Source organism: Pelophylax lessonae (assembly GCF_965119305.1).
Source record: "Pelophylax lessonae genome assembly, chromosome: 2".
NCBI classification, from domain to species: Eukaryota; Metazoa; Chordata; class Amphibia; order Anura; family Ranidae; genus Pelophylax; species Pelophylax lessonae.
In genome coordinates, this window is record NC_138769.1 from 726,692,051 (window position 1) to 726,713,925 (window position 21,875).

Below are 21,875 nucleotides of genomic sequence, written 5' to 3' on the forward strand. Positions count from 1 at the left end.
GACGGCGCCGATCAGGCTGCACTGACCGGACGGCGCCGATCAGGCTGCACTGACCGGACGGCGCCGATCAGGCTGCACTGACCGGACGGCGCCGATCAGGCTGCACTGACCGGACGGCGCCGATCAGGCTGCACTGACCGGACGGCGCCGATCAGGCTGCACTGACCGGACGGCGCCGATCAGGCTGCACTGACCGGACGGCGCCCATCCGGCTGCACTGACCGGACGGCGCCCATCCGGCTGCACTGACCGGACGGCACCCATCCGGCTGCACTGACCGGACGGCACCCATCCGGCTGCACTGACCGGACGGCACCCATCCGGCTGCACTGACCGGACGGCACCCATCCGGCTGCACTGACCGGACGGCACCCATCCGGCTGCACTGACCGGACGGCACCCATCCGGCTGCACTGACCGGACGGCACCCATCCGGCTGCACTGACCGGACGGCACCCATCCGGCTGCACTGACCGGACGGCACCCATCCGGCTGCACTGACCGGACGGCACCCATCCGGCTGCACTGACCGGACGGCACCCATCCGGCTGCACTGACCGGACGGCACCCATCCGGCTGCACTGACCGGACGGCACCCATCCGGCTGCACTGACCGGACGGCACCCATCCGGCTGCACTGACCGGACGGCACCCATCCGGCTGCACTGACCGGACGGCACCCATCCGGCTGCACTGACCGGACGGCACCCATCCGGCTGCACTGACCGGACGGCACCCATCCGGCTGCACTGACCGGACGGCACCCATCCGGCTGCACTGACCGGACGGCACCCATCCGGCTGCACTGACCGGACGGCACCCATCCGGCTGCACTGACCGGACGGCACCCATCCGGCTGCACTGACCGGACGGCACCCATCAGGCTGCACTGACCGGACGGCACCAATCAGGCTGCACTAACCGGACGGCACCAATCAGGCTGCACTAACCGGACGGCACCAATCAGGCTGCACTAACCGGACGGCACCAATCAGGCTGCACTGACGGGCACTGTAGGGAGAACAGTATGAGACCGACGTGCCCCTTACAGAAACCGGTGATCGGCTTTATTTTTTTTCTCCTCACAGCTTCCGTTTACATCACGTGATCAGTTGTCATTGGCTGACAGCTGATCACGTGGTGAAGGGCAGGGATTGGCCCTTTACTCCGATCCGTGATCAGCCAAGTCCCCAAGGACTCGCTGATCACCAAGCATACCGCCCGTGCGAGGGGAGCCCGATAACGGGAGGACATCCAGGTACGCCCTTCTCCTGGCATTTTAGGCCAGTGCTGTAGTATGAAGTGGTTAATGCATTCTCTTTAACCGGTTCCGGACCGCATAGATACTGCAGCAGGCTGGCCCTCCTGCGTGAACCGATGCAGAGCTACGTCGGTCGCACACCTGCAGCTAGGGGGGACGAGCGATGCACTGGGCAAGCGGCTCCAATTGCCACCCGCGATCGCTCCCCGCTGAGAGAGAAGAATGGTCAGCTGTTGTAAACCAAAAATATGTAGCAGAATACAAATTGGCCTAAAAGGATGAAAAAAAAATTAGGATTTTCACATTTTTTTCATTGGGAATTTTATATAGCAGAAAGTGAAAAAATATATATTATTGTTTATAGCGCAAAAAAAAAAAAAAAAAATCTCACAGGTGATCAAATACCACCAAAGCATTGATGACTCGTAACTATAAGAAAATTATAGTAATGGTTGATTGCATTGACTCAAGGAATATAATGGAAGTGTAATTCCATTTTATTCCCCCCCCCCCTTTTTTTTTTTTTCTCTCACTTTTTTTCTTCTCTTTTTCTGTGGTCTTGTCTGTAGGGTTATAATCTTTTTGGAAAATCAAATAAAAAAAAAAAAATACCACCAAAAGAAATCTCTATTTGTGGGGAAAAAAAAAGAACATCAATTTTATTTGGGTACAGCGTTGCACGCAGTGTTAATTTTGGCAGCAAATTTCAATTTAGTTTTAGTCTTAGAGCCCATTCACATTAGCGCGACTTGTCAGCCTGACAAGTCGCGCTCAGTCGCGGTTCATTGAGTAGTACAGGACTTGTTCTAATAGGAGCGACACAAGTCGCTCCGACTTCGAAAAAGGGTCCTGTACTATTTTGGGGCGACCTCGGAGCGACCTGCATAGACTTCCATTATGTGAAGTCCGTGCAAGTTACGCCGAAGTCGCGCTGACGCGACTTCACAGGTCGCCCCCCAAAGTCGGATCGCCTCAGTGTGAGCCGTGGTTTAGTCTTAGGACTAAAATGGCATTTTAGTTTTAGTCCCATTTTCTGCAAGTGTTTTAGTCGTATTTAGTTGACTAAAACTCCAGTACATTTTAGTCGACTATAACTCATTTTAGTCATCTATAATGGAATGGGTGTAGTTCAATTGTAATTTGTAATTCATTATTTAAGCATTTCTCTGCAATATCCAAACTCATTATATACTACTGCTGGTCCTGGAGTGAAAAATCTAATATGTTATTATTGTATTAAGCTTTCAGCATGCACCAGTGTTAATTTTGGCAGCAAATTTCCATTTAGTTTTAGTTATAGTCTTTTGACTAAAATGCCATTTTAGTTTTAGTCGTATTTTAGTCATCTGAATTGTTTTAGTTTTAGTCGTATTTTAGTTGACTAAAATTGTGTTAATTTAGTCGACTAAAACGTTATAGTCGGTTTTAGTCTACGAAATTAACACTGGTTGCACGCTCGTGCAACTGCCAGTTAAAGTAATGCAGTGCTGAATCGCAAAAAATGGCCTGGCCATTAAGGGGGAAAATCTTCCAGTTCAGAAGAGGTTAACCACTTAAGCCCTGCTACTGCGGCAATGTGGCACGATCCCGTCCAGCGACGTAGACCTACGTCGCTGTACTCCGCCCCTTGTGGGCGGCGCTCGCGCGCGCCGCCGGAGGCTCGCTCCCGCTGTGTTCATTCACAGCGGGAGTCGGGCCAGGGGAGGAGCAGCGGCGATCGCCGCTGCTCTGCCCCGATCGTCGGGGAATCGAGTGAGGAGATCCGCCCGCCTGTGTAAACAGAGCGGGCGGATCTCTTAAGTGACAGGGACTGACAGATCGGAGTGTTCAGCATAGCTGGACATGCGATCTGTCCCTGTGTCACTCAGTCACCTCCCCCCCACACACGTCAGTAAGCACCAGGCATACATTAACCCCTCCCTCTCCAATAAAATTAACCCCTTTCCTGCCAGTGTCATTTTTACAGTAACAGTGCATATGTATAGCACTGATTACTGCAGTAATGTCACTGGTACCCCCAAAAGTGTCAAAAATGTCAGTCAGGGGTCCGATCTGTCCGCCGCAATGTCGCAGTCCCGAAAAAAAAAAAAAACACTCGCACAGGTGATCAAATACCACCAAAAGAAAGCTCTGTTTGTGGGAAAAAAAAGGACGTGAAATTCGTTTAGGTACAGCGTCGCACGACCGCGCAATTGTCCGTTAAAGTCACACAGTAAAAAAAAAAAAAAAAAAAAAAAAAAATCGCAGATCACCGCCATTACTCGTTAAAAAAAAAAAAAAAAAAAACACCAAAAATGACAAAAATCTTTCCCTTTGTTAGTAAGGGCGATAACTTTTGCGCAAACCAATCAAAATACGCTTTTTTTTTAACCAAACATAGGTAGCAGAAAACAATTTGGCCGAAAATGTTAAAAAAAATTTTGATTTTTACATTTTTTTGGGGGGGAATTTCATAAAAAAAAAAAAAAAAAAGTGAAAAATATGGTTATTTTTTAAAAAATTACGCTCTTTTTTTGTTTATAGCGCATGATCAAAAAAAAATGTGAAAAATATTGTTATTTTTGAAAAATTATGCTCTTTTTTTGTTTATAGCGCATGATCAAAAAAAAAAAAAAAATGTGAAAAATATTGTTATTTTTTAAAAAATTACGCTCTTTTTTGTTTATAGCGCGTGATCAAAAAAAAAAAAAAAAAAAGTGAAAAATATTGTTATTTTTGAAAAAATTACGCTCTTTTTTTGTTTATAGCGCGTGATCAAAAAAAATTTGAAAAATATTGTTATTTTTGAAAAAATTACGCTCTTTTTTTGTTTATAGCGCGTGATCAAAAAAAAATGTGAAAAATATTGTTATTTTTGAAAAATTACGCTCTTTTTTTGTTTATAGCGCATGATCAAAAAAAAAAAAAAAAATGTGAAAAATATTGTTATTTTTGAAAAAATTACGCTCTTTTTTTGTTTATAGCGCGTGATCAAAAAAAATTTGAAAAATATTGTTATTTTTGAAAAAATTACGCTCTTTTTTTGTTTATAGCGCGTGATCAAAAAAAATTTGAAAAATATTGTTATTTTTGAAAAAATTACGCTCTTTTTTTGTTTATAGCGCGTGATCAAAAAAAATTTGAAAAATATTGTTATTTTTGAAAAAATTACGCTCTTTTTTTGTTTATAGCGCGTGATCAAAAAAAATTTGAAAAATATTGTTATTTTTGAAAAAATTACGCTCTTTTTTTGTTTATAGCGCATGATAAAAAAAAAATGTGAAAAATATTGTTATTTTTGAAAAAATTACGCTCTTTTTTTGTTTATAGCGCATGATAAAAAAAAAATGTGAAAAATATTGTTATTTTTGAAAAAATTACGCTCTTTTTTTGTTTATAGCGCATGATAAAAAAAAAAGTGAAAAATATTGTTATTTTTTAAAAAATTACGCTCTTTTTTTGTTTATAGCGCATGATCAAAAAAAAAAAAAAAAAATGTGAAAAATATTGTTATTTTTGAAAAAATTACGCTCTTTTTTTGTTTATAGCGCATGATCAAAAAAAACCGTGAAAAATATTGTTATTTTTGAAAAAATTACGCTCTTTTTTGTTTATAGCGCATGATCAAAAAAAAAATGTGAAAAATATTGTTATTTTTGAAAAAATTACGCTCTTTTTTTTGTTTATAGCGCATGATAAAAAAAAAAAAAAAAAAATCGCAAAAAATCCCCTGGTCAGGAAGGGGGTAAAATCTTCTGGTGGGGCTTAAGTGGTCAAGGGGGAAAATCTTCCAGTTCAGAAGAGGTTAAATAAAAACTAAAAAAAAAAAAAAATTATATACATTTTTTTCCCCTTTTTTTAAACCTCAATTTTTATCCACCCTGATGACAGTACAGAACACACAGCCTGTAAATTCCCTTTTAAATCCCAACCCCCGGCTGTCCTTTCTTGGTATAATAAATGACAATTTCAAGCACAGATGTAATAACCCCTGCAATGATTTCCCACATCTCTCCCCTCCATAAGGATGATCACATGACAAGATTCATTAGAAATAAAGGAGATTGTACTCCGGCAGATAACACAGAGGTGATGTGAGCGGGTTGGAGAGGTGACGTGTGACATCGCTCTCCAGATGGTAACGCTGGTTAGATCTACTTCCTTCCTCTACACAAGACTGGAAGAATCCTTCACTACAGAACACACAAAGCATTTCTCTTCTGCCGCTTTGCACAATTCTCTTTCCAAATAATTATTATTTTCCAATAAAAAAAATTAATAAATAAAAAAAAAAAAAAAAAGGGGGGGGGGGGGGGGGGAGATATACAAAACACATTGGGATTGACACACAAGTACAATGGTCCCCCGTACATGGATAGAGTGAGGAATAAAGAACAAATCCTATAAAAAAGGGGAGGAAAAGCAAATGCAGATCACTCTTTGCACATTTCCAATTTACATATTAACCACTTCTGGACCGGAAGATTCCCCCCCCCCCCCCTAATGACCAGGCCATTGTTTGCGATCCGACACTGCGTTACTTTAAAAACGGACAATTGCGCGGTCGTGCGACGCTGTACATAATTTAAATTGGTGGTATTTGATCACCTGTGCGATTTTTACTTTTTGCACTATAAACAAAAAAAAAAAAAAAAAAGGAGCGACAATTCTGAGAGAATTTTTTTTTATATTCTGCTATATAACATTCCCAAAAAAAATAAAAAAAATGTAAAAATCAAATTTTAACATTTTAGGCCAATTTGTATTCTGCTACATATTTTTGGTAAAAATCGCAATAAGTGTATTTTGATTGGTTTGCGCAAAAGTTATTGCGTCTAAAAACTAGGGGAAAGATTTATATCATTTTTATGGTTTTGTTGTTTTTTACTAGTAATGGCGGCAATCTGCGATTTTTAGTGGGACTGCGACATTGCAGCAGACAGATCGGACCCCTAACTGACATTTTTGACACTTTTGGGGGGACCAGTGACATTACTACAGTAATCAGTGCTAAAAATATGCACTGTTACTGTAATAATGACACTGGCAGGGAAGGGGTTAACACAGTGGTGATCCAAGGGTTAAGTATTAGCCTAGGGCAGTGATGGTGAACCTTGGCACCCCAGATTTCTTGGAACTACAATTCCCATGATGCTCATGCACTCTGGAGTGTAGTGGAGCATCATGGGATATTTAGTTCCAAAACATCTGGGGTGCCAAGGTTTGCCATCACTGGCCTAGGGGATGCTTTCTAACTGTGGGGGAGGGGCTTGTGAAATGATCATAGAGACATGTGACCCTATATAGAAGGGTCACAGGCGCTCTGTGATCATTCCAGAGAGAAGAATGGTCGGCTGTGTTTACAACATCCGACCATTCTTCTCTCTTAGCAGGGAGCGATCGCAGGCGGCAATCGCAGCCCCTGGCCCCGTGGATCGCCATTCCCGCTGCCTAGTGGGGGCAGGAGCACGCGGCCCCCAGCACCGTACCCCTACGTTAATTCACACAGCCGAGCCAGCCTGCCTCAGTATGTGCGGCGGGCGGTCAGCAAGATCTTAAAAACCGCAAATCGTGGCGAAATCACGGTCAAAACACACTACATGCTTTTCTGCATGTAGGGGTATGGCAGCTGTATGGACTCTCCCACACAGCCCAGTTTCAACACATGCATGGACCCCCAATGCAGAGCCTGTGTACCCCCGGCCCCCAATGCAGAGCCTGTGTACCCCCGGCCCCCAATGCAGAGCCTGTGTACCCCCGGCCCCCAATGCAGAGCCTGGGCATCCCCGGCCCCCAATGCAGAGCCTGTGTACCCCCGGCCCCCAATGCAGAGCCTGTGTACCCCCGGCCCCCAATGCAGAGCCTGTGTACCCCCGGCCCCCAATGCAGAGCCTGGGCATCCCCGGCCCCCAATGCAGAGCCTGTGTACCCCCGACCCCAATGCAGAGCCTGGGCATCCCCGGCCCCCAATACAGAGCCTGGGCACCCCCAGCCCCAATGCAGAGCCTGTGCACCCCCGACCCCAATGCAGAGCCTGGGCATCCCCGGCCCCCAATACAGAGCCTGGGCACCACCGGCCCCAATGCAGAGCCTGTGCAACCCTGGACCCAATGCAGAACCTGTGCACCCCCGACCCCAATGCAGAGCCTGTGCACCCCCGACCCCAATGCAGAGCCTGTGCACCCCCGACCCCAATGCAGAGCCTGTGTACCCCCGACCCCAATGCAGAGCCTGTGCATCCCTGACCCCAATGCAGAGCCTGTGCATCCCTGACCCCAATGCAGAGCCTGTGCATCCCTGACCCCAATGCAGAGCCTGTGCATCCCTGACCCCAATGCAGAGCCTGTGCACCCCCGACCCCAATGCAGAGCCTGGGCATCCCCGGCCCCCAATACAGAGCCTGGGCACCACCGGCCCCAATGCAGAGCCTGTGCAACCCTGGACCCAATGCAGAGCCTGTGCACCCCCGACCCCAATGCAGAGCCTGTGCACCCCCGACCCCAATGCAGAGCCTGTGTACCCCCGACCCCAATGCAGAGCCTGTGCATCCCTGACCCCAATGCAGAGCCTGTGCATCCCTGACCCCAATGCAGAGCCTGTGCATCCCTGACCCCAATGCAGAGCCTGTGCATCCCTGACCCCAATGCAGAGCCTGTGCACCCCCGACCCCAATGCAGAGCCTGGGCATCCCCGGCCCCCAATACAGAGCCTGGGCACCACCGGCCCCAATGCAGAGCCTGTGCAACCCTGGACCCAATGCAGAGCCTGTGCACCCCCGACCCCAATGCAGAGCCTGTGCACCCCCGACCCCAATGCAGAGCCTGTGTACCCCCGACCCCAATGCAGAGCCTGTGCATCCCTGACCCCAATGCAGAGCCTGTGCATCCCTGACCCCAATGCAGAGCCTGTGCATCCCTGACCCCAATGCAGAGCCTGTGCATCCCTGACCCCAATGCAGAGCCTGTGCATCCCCGACCCCAATGCAGAGCCTGTGCATCCCCGGCCCCAATGCAGAGCCTGTGCATCCCCGACCCCCAATGCAGAGCCTGTGCATCCCCGACCCCCAATGCAGAGCCTGTGCATCCCCGGCCCCAATACAGAGCCTGTGTATCCCCGGCCCCAATACAGAGCCTGTGCATCCCTGACCCCAATGCAGAGCCTGTGCATCCCTGACCCCAATGCAGAGCCTGTGCATCCCTGACCCCAATGCAGAGCCTGTGCATCCCTGACCCCAATGCAGAGCCTGTGCATCCCTGACCCCAATGCAGAGCCTGTGCATCCCGACCCCCAATGCAGAGCCTGTGCATCCCCGGCCCCAATACAGAGCCTGTGTATCCCTGACCCCAATGCAGAGCCTGTGCATCCCTGACCCCAATGCAGAGCCTGTGCATCCCTGACCCCAATGCAGAGCCTGTGCATCCCTGACCCCAATGCAGAGCCTGTGCATCCATGACCGTGTACCTGTTATTGCGGATATCGGCTGTGCAGTTTTGATTGTGTACAGTCAAACGTTCACTAATATGGGCAGCCTGCATGCAGATCAGCACTAGGATACATAATTATCTGAGGATGAACAGTTGCATGGTCATGGATGCAGAGGCTGTGAGTTGAAGGTCCATGTAGATGCTCCTGACGAAGTCGCCTGTACAGCCAATAAACTTCCATTCACTAATTTGGGCCACCTGCATGCAGATCAGCGCTAGGATACAAAAGTAATCAAGGATGGATGGTTGCATGGTCATGGATGCAGAGGCTGTGAGTTGGGGTGCATGCAGACGCTCCTGACAAAGTCTCCTGTGTGGGTCCGTGCAGCCAATAAACTTCAACTCACTAATATGGGCCCCCTGCATGCAGATCAGTGCCCTGGGTTGGGAGTCCATGCATGTCTGGGTGAGTCAGTACAGCTGTCTTGTTGCTCTGTGATGGGGTAATTGCACACGTCCCTGACAAACTTGCCTGTGTGGGTCTGTATAGCTGATGCACTTCCACTAACTAATGGGGGCTGCCTGCATGCAGATCAGCGCTGGGACAAAAAAGTAATCAAGGTTGCATGGTAATGGATGCAGAGGCTCTGAGCAGGGGTGCATGCAGACGCTCCTGACAAAGTCTCCTGTGTGGGGGAGTCTGCACAGCTGATACACCTCCATTCACTAATAGGGGCCACCTGCATGCAGATCAGCGATAGGATACAAAAGTTAAAAAAAAAAAAAAAAGGGGGGGGGGGGGTCTTACCATTATGTGGGGACTGAGCACCCAAATAAATGAACCCCAAAGAAGCCATATGAGGGCTGATGGGAAAAACGACCCCCTGAGCAGAGTAGTGACAGATGACTATACAGAGAGAACGATCGCCTCTCTAATCATCTTCAGCTCACTCATCACCACCAGTGAGCAGCTGGAGCGTTCCCAGATCCGGATCTGATACCATGTGATCGATCTGCCACTGCACCGGGCCAATCATAAGCGGCCCCTTGTATAAATGTGCCTGTGGGGGCAGGGAATGCCTTGGCCCATTACCAGTGACTCAGACCATATGGTAGAATTTTTGGACTGGTGTTACAATTATATATACTTTGTATCCAGTGCAGGACAATTATATATACATTGTATCCAGTATACATTGTTACTGGGATCTGAAGGAGATCGCACACTGAAGGTGCAGCTGGGGGGTGGTGATCCTCATTATTAGCCACCCCTCTTAAGCTGTTGCTATGAGTGTAATAAATATATATATATATAGATAGATAGATAGAACACACACATGGATATATATCTAGATCTATCAGGCAACAGTCCCCTCCCGCTCCTTGTAATGACAGCCGAGCGTCTTCTCAGCCACATTGGTTGTCATTACAAGACAGCCGACCCTCGGCTATGGACCCCGGTACCGGGGCGATGCCTCTAGCTGCAGGGATCACTCTGGTACAGAACTTTCCCGAAATATCAGAAATATCGGTAACCTCCGGGCCGATTCCAATACATCGGGGAAAGTGCAGATCGGCCCTGCTGATAATCGGTCCCTAGTACACACTGATAGGGGCCCCTAACATGGGATCACATGTGCTAACGGGGGGCCCCCAAAGCAGGACCACATGTTCTAACAGGGGGCCCCTAAAGTGGGATCACATGTGCTAACAGGGGGACTTAAAGAGGGGGATGCAAGCACTGATGGGGGCCCCCAAAGCGGAATCACATGTGCAAACAGGGGGCCCCTAAAGCAGGATCATGTCTACTAATAGGGGCGCCTAAAGCGGGATCACATGTACTAACGGGGGGCCCCTAAAGTGGGATCACATCTACTAACGGGGGGGCCCCTAAAGCGGGATCACGTCTACTAATGGGGGCCCCTAAAGCGGGATCACATCTACTAACGGGGGGCCCCTAAAGCGGGATCACATCTACTAACGGGGGGCCCCCAAGGCGGGATCATGTCTACTAATAGGGGCGCATAAAGCGGAATCACATGTACTAACGGGGGGCCCCTAAAGTGGGATGACATGTGCTAACGGGGGGGGCCCCTAAAGCGGAATCACATGTGCTAACAGGGGGCCCCTAAAGTGGGACGACATGTGCTAACAGGGGGCCCCTAAAGCAGGATCATGTCTTCTAATAGGGGCCCCTAAGGCTGGATCACATCTACTAACGGGGGGCCCCCAAGGCGGGATCATGTCTACTAATAGGGGCGCATAAAGCGGAATCACATGTACTAATGGGGGCCCCTAAAGCGGGATCACTTCTACTAACGGGGGGGCCCCTAAAGCGGGATCATGTCTACTAATGGGGGCCCCTAAAGCGGGATCACATCTACTAACGGGGGGCCCCTAAAGCAGGATCACATGTACTAACAGGGGGCCCCTAAAGCAGGATCACATGTACTAACAGGGGGCCCCTAAAGCAGGATCACATGTACTAACAGGGGGCCCCTAAAGTGGGATCACATCTACTAACAGGGGGCCCCTAAAGCGGCCCCCCGACACACGTGTGTAGTAAAGCCCCCCATGTGATGTATAATAATCCAGCGAACGGACTCGTGTGATTGGCTCGCAGTGAAGTGAAAGACGCAGATAATCGCAGGGAGAACGCAGGCCGGTGTGACCCCGCGGTGACCCCTCGCTCAGGTGAAGTGATGACGTTCCTCACATGAGGGGGATCAGCGATGGCAGGCAGCTGGCCCTTTAAGAACAGTCACCCCCCTGAACAAGTTAGGCTGAAGAGCTGACAATCATTTCCCAGCTGTGCTTTCCCCTCCCCCATCAGGGCCTCACACCTCAGAATCCAGGGGTCCCCAGTCACCCATAGCAACCAGCCAGCTGTTCCCTCCTCACCAGGAATACAATGGTTACCATGGGCAACAGCCAACCCCTCCCACCCCGGTATTCTACCATCCCCCCCTCTCATACCCGCACCATCCCATCCCCCAATCCCCGGACCCCCATTACTTTCTCCAGAATCCCGTTCCTGCCGCCTCTCGCCGCCATCTTGTCTCATCCCCTCTGTCCGCTGACCTGGCGCCCGCTGATTGGTGTAAACGCAGCCTCCGGCCCCGCCTACTCCCCCGCTCGCCGCGCGCACGGCCTGAGCAGCACACAGAGTCCGGGCACGCGACGAAGAGGGGCGGGGGGATATGGGGAGGGGCGGGATAGAGGGCGGGGATTTGGAAGGAGGTGGAGGGGTCAGATGAGAGCGTCCGTGGTTGCTAGGAGACGATGGAACCGGGCTGATGATGGCGGGGTGAGCGGTGAGTGGGACGGAGATTATAAGTGTGACGTCACCGGTCTGTACAGGGGGTCCTACAGGGGGTCACACACACTAACAGGGGCCCTACAGAGGGTCACACACACCGACAGGGGTCCTACAGAGGGTCACACACACTAACAGGGGTCCTACAGAGGGTCACACACACTAACAGGGGCCCTACAGAGGGTCACACACACCGACAGGGGCCCTACAGAAGGTCACACACACTGACAGGGGTCCTACAGGGGGTCACACACACTAACAGGGGTCCTACAGAGGGTCACACACACTGACAGGGGTCCTACAGAGGGTCACACACACTGACAGGGGTCCTACAGAGGGTCACACACACTGACAGGGGCCCTACAGGGGGTCACACACACTGACAGGGGCCCTACAGAGGGTCACACACACTGACAGGGGTCCTACAGAGGGTCACACACACTGACAGGGGTCCTACAGAGGGTCACACACACTGACAGGGGTCCTACAGGGGGTCACACACACTAACAGGGGTCCTACAGAGGGTCACACACACTGACAGGGGCCCTACAGGGGGTCACACACACTGACAGGGGCCCTACAGAGGGTCACACACACTGACAGGGGCCCTACAGAGGGTCACACACACTGACAGGGGTCCTACAGAGGGTCACACACACCGACAGGGGTTCTACAGAGGGTCACACACACCGACAGGGGTTCTACAGAGGGTCACACACACTGACAGGGGTCCTACAGGGGGTCACACACACTGACAGGGGTCCTACAGGGGGTCACACACACCGACAGGGGTTCTACAGAGGGTCACACACACTGACAGGGGTTCTACAGAGGGTCACACACACTGACAGGGGTCCTACAGAGGGTCACACACACCGACAGGGGTTCTACAGAGGGTCACACACACTGACAGGGGTCCTACAGGGGGTCACACACACTGACAGGGGTCCTACAGGGGGTCACACACACCGACAGGGGTTCTACAGAGGGTCACACACACTGACAGGGGTTCTACAGAGGGTCACACACACTGACAGGGGTCCTACAGGGGGTCACACACACTGACAGGGGTCCTACAGAGGGTCACACACACCGACAGGGGTTCTACAGAGGGTCACACACACTGACAGGGGTTCTACAGAGGGTCACACACACCGACAGGGGTTCTACAGAGGGTCACACACACCGACAGGGGTCCTACAGAGGGTCACACACACCGACAGGGGTCCTACAGAGGGTCACACACACTGACAGGGGTCCTACAGGGGGTCACACACACTAACAGGGGTCCTACAGAGGGTCACACACACTAACAGGGGGTCCTACAGAGGGTCACACACACTAACAGGGGTCCTACAGGGGGTCACACACACTGACAGGGGTCCTACAGAGGGTCACACACACCGACAGGGGTTCTACAGAGGGTCACACACACTGACAGGGGTTCTACAGAGGGTCACACACACTGACAGGGGTCCTACAGAGGGTCACACACACTGACAGGGGTCCTACAGAGGGTCACACACACTAACAGGGGTCCTACAGAGGGTCACACACACTAACAGGGGTCCTACAGAGGGTCACACACTGACAGGGGTCCTACAGAGGGTCACACACACCGACAGGGGTCCTACAGAGGGTCACACACACCGACAGGGGTCCTACAGAGGGTCACACACACTGACAGGGGTCCTACAGGGGGTCACACACACTAACAGGGGTCCTACAGAGGGTCACACACACTGACAGGGGTCCTACAGGGGGTCACACACACTGACAGGGGTCCTACAGGGGGTCACACACACTGACAGGGGCCCTACAGAGGGTCACACACACCGACAGGGGTCCTACAGAGGGTCACACACACTAACAGGGGTCCTACAGAGGGTCACACACACTAACAGGGGCCCTACAGAGGGTCACACACACCGACAGGGGCCCTACAGAAGGTCACACACACCGACGGGGGTCCTACAGAGGGTCACACACACTGACAGGGGTCCTACAGGGGGTCACACACACTAACAGGGGTCCTACAGAGGGTCACACACACTGACAGGGGTCCTACAGAGGGTCACACACACTGACAGGGGTCCTACAGGGGGTCACACACACTAACAGGGGTCCTACAGAGGGTCACACACACTGACAGGGGCCCTACAGGGGGTCACACACACTGACAGGGGCCCTACAGAGGGTCACACACACTGACAGGGGTTCTACAGAGGGTCACACACACTGACAGGGGTCCTACAGAGGGTCACACACACTGACAGGGGTCCTACAGGGGGTCACACACACTAACAGGGGTCCTACAGAGGGTCACACACACTGACAGGGGCCCTACAGGGGGTCACACACACTGACAGGGGCCCTACAGAGGGTCACACACACTGACAGGGGTTCTACAGAGGGTCACACACACTGACAGGGGTCCTACAGGGGGTCACACACACTGACAGGGGCCCTACAGAGGGTCACACACACTGACAGGGGTCCTACAGAGGGTCACACACACCGACAGGGGTTCTACAGAGGGTCACACACACTAACAGGGGTCCTACAGGGGGTCACACACACTGACAGGGGTCCTACAGGGGGTCACACACACTGACAGGGGTCCTACAGGGGGTCACACACACTGACAGGGGTCCTACAGAGGGTCACATACACCAACAGGGGTCCTACAGGGGGTCACACACACTAACAGGGGTCCTACAGAGGGTCACACACACTGACAGGGGTCCTACAGAGGGTCACACACACTGACAGGGGCCCTAAAGAGGGTGCATCAGTTGGGCTGAGATGGTCCAATAGAAGTCTATGGGGCTGAGATGGTCCAATAGAAGTCTATGGGGCTGAGATGGTCCAATAGAAGTCTATGGGGCTGAGATGGTCCAATAGAAGTCTATGGGGCTGAGATGGTCCAATAGAAGTCTATGGGGCTGAGATGGTCCTATAGAAGTTTATGAGGCTCGGATAATCCTATAGAAGTCTATGGGACTGTAATGTGCCGGTGTAGCAAGGACCGGATGTATACAAACAGCCCAACTGTGGCCGTCAGTTCTATGTATGCATTTTGAAAGGGGGAAGGGAGCAAATAGGATAAATGCACTTTGTTTTACAGCACACTTACCCTTTATATACAGAAGATGGAAAGTAATCACCTGGAAATGTTTAATTTTACAGATATAGCAACACCATTGTATAGGATGGAGTCCGGCGCTGTGCACACCAGCAACTGTTTTCCTGCTAGAAACCTTTTCCGAACAAATCATGGAGGTACGCTGGGATTGTGAAATGTGCTAATCTGACATATTAGTGTATAGATGGACAGACTGATGTGACTGTGGGAGGACATTAGAGTGTAAGCTCCTCTGGTACAGAGACTGATGTGACTGTGGGAGGACATTAGAGTGTAAGCTCCTCTGGTACAGAGACTGATGTGACTGTGGGGGGACATTAGAGTGTAAGCTTCTCTGGTACAGAGACTGATGTGACTGTGGGGGGAGATTAGAGTGTAAGCTCCTCTGGTACAGAGACTGATGTGACTGTGGGAGGACATTAGAGTGTAAGCTCCTCTGGTGCAGAGACGGATGTGACTGTGGGAGGACATTAGAGTGTAAGCTTCTCTGGTACAGAGACTGATGTGACTGTGGGGAGGACATTAGAGTGTAAGCTCCTCTGGTGCAGAGACTGATGTGACTGTGGGGAGGACATTAGAGTGTAAGCTCCTCTGGTACAGAGACTGATGTGACTGTGGGAGGACATTAGAGTGTAAGTTCCTCTGGTGCAGAGACTGATGTGACTGTGGGGGGACATTAGAGTGTAAGCTCCTCTGGTACAGAGACTGATGTGACTGTGGGGGGACATTAGAGTGTAAGCTTCTCTGGTACAGAGACTGATGTGACTGTGGGGAGGACATTAGAGTGTAAGCTCCTCTGGTACAGAGACTGATGTGACTGTGGGGAGGACATTAGAGTGTAAGCTCCTCTGGTACAGAGACTGATGTGACTGTGGGGGGACATTAGAGTGTAAGCTCCTCTGGTACAGAGACTGATGTGACTGTGGGAGGACATTAGAGTGTAAGTTCCTCTGGTACAGAGACTGATGTGACTGTGGGGGGACATTAGAGTGTAAGCTCCTCTGGTACAGAGACTGATGTGACTGTGGGGAGGACATTAGAGTGTAAGCTCCTCTGGTACAGAGACTGATGTGACTGTGGGAGGACATTAGAGTGTAAGTTCCTCTGGTGCAGAGACTGATGTGACTGTGGGAGGACATTAGAGTGTAAGCTCCTCTGGTACAGAGACTGATGTGACTGTGGGAGGACATTAGAGTGTAAGTTCCTCTGGTGCAGAGACTGATGTGACTGTGGGGAGGACATTAGAGTGTAAGCTCCTCTGGTACAGAGACTGATGTGACTGTGGGAGGACATTAGAGTGTAAGCTCCTCTGGTACAGAGACTGATGTGACTGTGGAGGGACATTAGAGTGTAAGCTCCTCTGGTACAGAGACTGATGTGACTGTGGGAGGACATTAGAGTGTAAGCTCCTCTGGTACAGAGACTGATGTGACTGTGGGGGGACATTAGAGTGTAAGCTCCTCTGGTACAGAGACTGATGTGACTGTGGGGAGGACATTAGAGTGTAAGTTCCTCTGGTGCAGAGACTGATGTGACTGTGGGGAGGACATTAGAGTGTAAGTTCCTCTGGTGCAGAGACTGATGTGACTGTGGGGAGGACATTAGAGTGTAAGTTCCTCTGGTGCAGAGACTGATGTGACTGTGGGAGGACATTAGAGTGTAAGCTCCTCTGGTGCAGAGACTGATGTGACTGTGGAGGGACATTAGAGTGTAAGCTCCTCTGGTACAGAGACTGATGTGACTGTGGAGGGACATTAGAGTGTAAGCTCCTCTGGTACAGAGACTGATGTGACTGTGGGAGGACATTAGAGTGTAAGCTCCTCTGGTACAGAGACTGATGTGACTGTGGGAGGACATTAGAGTGTAAGCTCCTCTGGTACAGAGACTGATGTGACTGTGGGGAGGACATTAGAGTGTAAGCTCCTCTGGTACAGAGACTGATGTGACTGTGGGGAGGACATTAGAGTGTAAGTTCCTCTGGTGCAGAGACTGATGTGACTGTGGGGGGACATTAGAGTGTAAGCTCCTCTGGTACAGAGACTGATGTGACTGTGGGAGGACATTAGAGTGTAAGTTCCTCTGGTACAGTGACTGATGTGACTGTGGGAGGACATTAGAGTGTAAGCTCCTCTGGTACAGAGACTGATGTGACTGTGGGGAGGACATTAGAGTGTAAGTTCCTCTGGTGCAGAGACTGATGTGACTGTGGGAGGGCATTAGAGTGTAAGCTCCTCTGGTACAGAGACTGATGTGACTGTGGGAGGACATTAGAGTGTAAGATCCTCTGGTACAGAGACTGATGTGACTGTGGGGAGGACATTAGAGTGTAAGCTCCTCTGGTACAGAGACTGATGTGACTGTGGGAGGACATTAGAGTGTAAGTTCCTCTGGTGCAGAGACTGATGTGACTGTGGGGAGGACATTAGAGTGTAAGTTCCTCTGGTGCAGAGACTGATGTGACTGTGGGGAGGACATTAGAGTGTAAGTTCCTCTGGTGCAGAGACTGATGTGACTGTGGGAGGACATTAGATTGTAAGCTCCTCTGGTGCAGAGACTGATGTGACTGTGGAGGGACATTAGAGTGTAAGCTCCTCTGGTACAGAGACTGATGTGACTGTGGAGGGACATTAGAGTGTAAGCTCCTCTGGTACAGAGACTGATGTGACTGTGGGAGGACATTAGAGTGTAAGCTCCTCTGGTACAGAGACTGATGTGACTGTGGGAGGACATTAGAGTGTAAGCTCCTCTGGTACAGAGACTGATGTGACTGTGGGGAGGACATTAGAGTGTAAGCTCCTCTGGTACAGAGACTGATGTGACTGTGGGAGGACATTAGAGTGTAAGCTCCTCTGGTACAGAGACTGATGTGACTGTGGGGAGGACATTAGAGTGTAAGTTCCTCTGGTACAGAGACTGATGTGACTGTGGGGGGACATTAGAGTGTAAGTTCCTCTGGTACAGAGACTGATGTGACTGTGGGAGGACATTAGAGTGTAAGTTCCTCTGGTACAGAGACTGATGTGACTGTGGGAGGACATTAGAGTGTAAGTTCCTCTGGTACAGAGACTGATGTGACTGTGGGGAGGACATTAGAGTGTAAGTTCCTCTGGTACAGAGACTGATGTGACTGTGGGAGGACATTAGAGTGTAAGTTCCTCTGGTACAGAGACTGATGTGACTGTGGGGGGACATTAGAGTGTGTAGCTCCTCTGGTGCAGAGACTGATGTGACTGTGGGGGGACATTAGAGTGTAAGCTCCTCTGGTGCAGAGACAGATGTGACTGTGGGGGGACATTAGAGTGTAAGCTCCTCTGGTGCAGAGACTGATATTTTTGTATCCTCAGGGGCTGGACATTGGCTGGTTTCACAGAAGACCCCACTGGAGAATAACTTCCGGACGGTTGTCTGTTCTGCCTCCTCGGATCAGAAGAGAAGGTCGGAGATCCCAGACATTCCACCTCGGAGCAGGAGCTGCCCCTCGCACAGGACAGGGCGTACCCCCAAATACGTATTGGATGCAGCATTTCTGGTATGAGATGACTGTGTGCCCCTTCACCCCTGGGCTGTACTGAGAATAGATTCTAACCAGAGGATCTAATATATTTGCTGGCTTTCTATGTGACTTGGCAATCTTTTCCAGATAGTGTCAATTTATATGTATTAACCACTTCTGGACCGGAAGGATTTACCCCCTTATTGAGCAGGCCATTTTTTGCGATTCAGCACTGTGTTACTTTAACGGACAATTGCGCGGTCGTGCGACGCTGTACCCAAATAAAATTGATGTCCCTTTTTCCCCACAAACGGAGCTTTCTTTTGCTGGTATTTGATCACCTGTGCGAGTTTTATTTTTTGCACTATAAACAAAAAAAGAGCGACAATTCAGAGAAAAAAAAAATATTTTTCACATTCTGCTATATAACATTCTCAAAAAAAAAAAAAAGATTAACCACTTAAGCCCCGGAAGATTTTACCCCCTTCCTGACCAGGGCCTATTTTGCGGTTCGGCACTGTTAACGGACAATTACGCGGTCGTGCGACGCTGTACCTAAACAAATTTGACGTCTTTTTTTCCCCACAAACAGAGCTTTCTTTTGGTGGTATTTGATCACCTGTGCGATTTTTTGATCATGCGCTATAAACAAAAAAAGAGCATCAATTTTGCAAAAATAACTATTTTTCACATTTTTTTTATATGAAATTCCCCCAAAAAGAAAGTAAAAATCAAAATTTTTTACATTTTGGGCCAATTTTTTTTTTTTACCATATGTTTGGTAAAAAAAAAATCGCAAAAAGCGTATTTTGATTGGTTTGCGCAAAAGTTATTGCATTTACTAACTAAGGGAAAGATTTTTGTCATTTTTGGTGTTTTTTATTTTAACGCGTAATGGCGGAGATCTGCGATTTTTTTTTTTTTTTTTGCGGTACTGCGACATTGTGGCGGACAGATCGGACCCTTGACTGACATTTTTGACACTTTTGGGGTTACCAGTGACATTTCTACAGTAATCAGTGCTATACATATGCACTGTTACTGTAAAATGACACTGGCAGTGAAGGGGTTACCTTTTTTGAGAGGGAGGGGTTATGTGTGTCCCTAGGGGCGTGATTCTAACTGTGATTGGCTGTGGCTTGAGGTGTAAGAACAGAGATCAACGATCCTACATAGTAGAACCATATGATCACCATTCCTACACGGGGAGAATGACAGGAGGCTTTGTTTACATTAGCCGCCTGCCTTTCTCCCGGTGTAACGGACGATCGCGAGTGCCCGGCGGACATCGGGTCCCAGGGCACACGCGTGGGGGGGTCCATGACCACGCTGGGGCGCGCCTCCGGCGGCGCGCGCTCGCTCCCTAGACCCTCACAGGCTAGCGACGTAGCCCTACGTTAGTTTGCCTGTGAGGGGCTGGCCGCCGACGTAAATAGTCGTGCGGCGGTCGGCAAGTGGTTAAAAATCAAAATGTTTTTAACATTTTAGGCCAATTTGTTTTCTGCTACATATTTTTGAGTAAAAAAAAAATCGCAATAAGCGTATTTTGGTTTGCGCAAAAGTTATTACATCTACTAACTTCGGGAAAGATGTATTTCTCTTTTTTTTTTTTTTTACTAGTAATGGGGGCGATCTGCAATTTTTTGCGGGACTGCAACATTGCGGCGGACAGATCGGACCCCTAACTGACATTTTTGACACTTTTGGGGGGACCAGTGACATCACTACAGTAATCAGTGCTAAAAATATGCACTGTTACTGTAATAATGGCACTGGCAGGGAAGGGGTTAACATTGTGGGTGATCATGATCAAGGGGTTAAATGTGAGCTTAGGGTAGTGATTCTAACTATGGGGGGGCGGGGCTTGAGTAATGACCATAGAGACATGTGATCCTATATAGAAGGATCACAGGGGCTCTGTGATCATTCCAGAGAGAAGAACGGTCAGCTGTGATTACAACAGCCGACCGTTCTTCTCTATCAGCGGGGAGCGATCGCGGGTTTCAGGCAGCAATCGGAGCCGCCTGCCCTGTGCATCGGAGTCCCCGCTGACGAGTGGGGGTGGGAACGCACCGCCAGCAGCGCGCGCTCGCCCTCTAGCTGCAGGCGCACCTCTGACGTAGACCTACGTCGGTTCGCGCAGGAGGGGCTGCCTGCCGCAGTAAATCGGCGGCGGTTGCTCCAGAACTAGTTAAACAGCCAGTGTGCTAGTGAACAATTGTGCACCATAGACCTCAAATCAGGTCCAATTCCTGCTCCTTCACACTTTACTGCTACAGGGGGGCAGCTGTGTGCTGGATCATGTGTATATATACTGTATGTGATCCTGCACTACTGCCTCCAGGAGGCGCGCTTGCCGCCTTCAGGTTGCATCTGCTGTGATTGTTCACAGCAGAAGCCGATCAGCGGGTGGCGGACACTGGACTGGATGTTCTCCAGCACCCGCCGATCGTCGGGTAGAGACTCAGGACAGATTTCTGCCTATGTAAACAAGGCAGAGTTCTGTTTTGACAGAGCGTTAGGGATAGTCTTTGTGTTCCTGCAAAACAGGGACTAAAATCCATCCCTTCCCTTAGTAAAAGCACAACGCATAGTACACAAAAACACTGGCTAGGCACACAGTTAAAGTGTTTTTTAAAAATAACAATCATGTTATACTTCCCTCCTCTGTGCAGTTGGTTTTGCACAGAGCAGCCCCGATCCTCCTCTTCTCGGGTCCCTCTTCACTGCTCCTGAACCCTCTATTCAGTCGAGTGCCCCCACAGCAAGCAGCTTGCTATGGGGGGGGCACCCGAGCCAAACTGCAGCTCTGTATGTCCATTCAGACATGGAGCTGCCGTTTGGCCCCGCCCCCTCTCCTGATTGGCTGGCTGGCAGTGCTTAATTATATCTATAATTAGGCACTGTTAGTAGTGTGAAATGCGTCAGCTGTCTTTGATCCCTACCTCTTTATGCTGTGATATTTTATCCTCTTTTCAATAAATATTTGCATTGGAGTGTGGCTGTCCAGAAATATGTTTTTTCTATACTAATCCCCCCTTGTAATGGAGATGAACCAAGTCAGACAATGTTTGAAGTCAGAGTATGACTGGGCCAGGGGGCAGGTGGGCAATTGCCCCCCGAGACGCTCAGATGCCCCGTAAAAAGGCTGCACTCCTTCTGCCACAGACATGCTTAAATAATTTCTGGTGAAGAGAAGTAAAAAGTCCTCACTGCTGACCTAGTCCCCACCGCTGACCGCTGACCTAGTCCCCACT

The 21,875-nt window shown here is 50.0% G+C and overlaps 2 protein-coding genes across 2 annotated transcripts in view; one reads left to right on the forward strand and one right to left on the reverse strand.

Moving 5' to 3' along the window:
- The window catches only part of SPCS2 (signal peptidase complex subunit 2), a 30,509-nt gene extending 18,723 nt beyond the window's left edge, over positions 1-11,786 (reverse strand). Inside the window, exon 1 of the mRNA XM_082246902.1 lies at positions 11,680-11,786. Within this exon, the coding sequence (XP_082103028.1) occupies positions 11,680-11,718 (39 nt within the window). The 5' untranslated portion in view covers positions 11,719-11,786. The remainder of the gene's footprint in view (positions 1-11,679) is intronic.
- Positions 11,787-11,903: 117 nt separating this feature from the next.
- Positions 11,904-21,875, forward strand: part of XRRA1 (X-ray radiation resistance associated 1) — a 103,333-nt gene continuing 93,361 nt past the window's right edge. Inside the window, exons 1-3 of the mRNA XM_082247255.1 lie at positions 11,904-11,971; positions 15,170-15,262; positions 18,470-18,654. Coding sequence (XP_082103381.1) covers positions 15,193-15,262; positions 18,470-18,654 — 255 coding nt within the window. The 5' untranslated portion in view covers positions 11,904-11,971; positions 15,170-15,192. The remainder of the gene's footprint in view (positions 11,972-15,169; positions 15,263-18,469; positions 18,655-21,875) is intronic.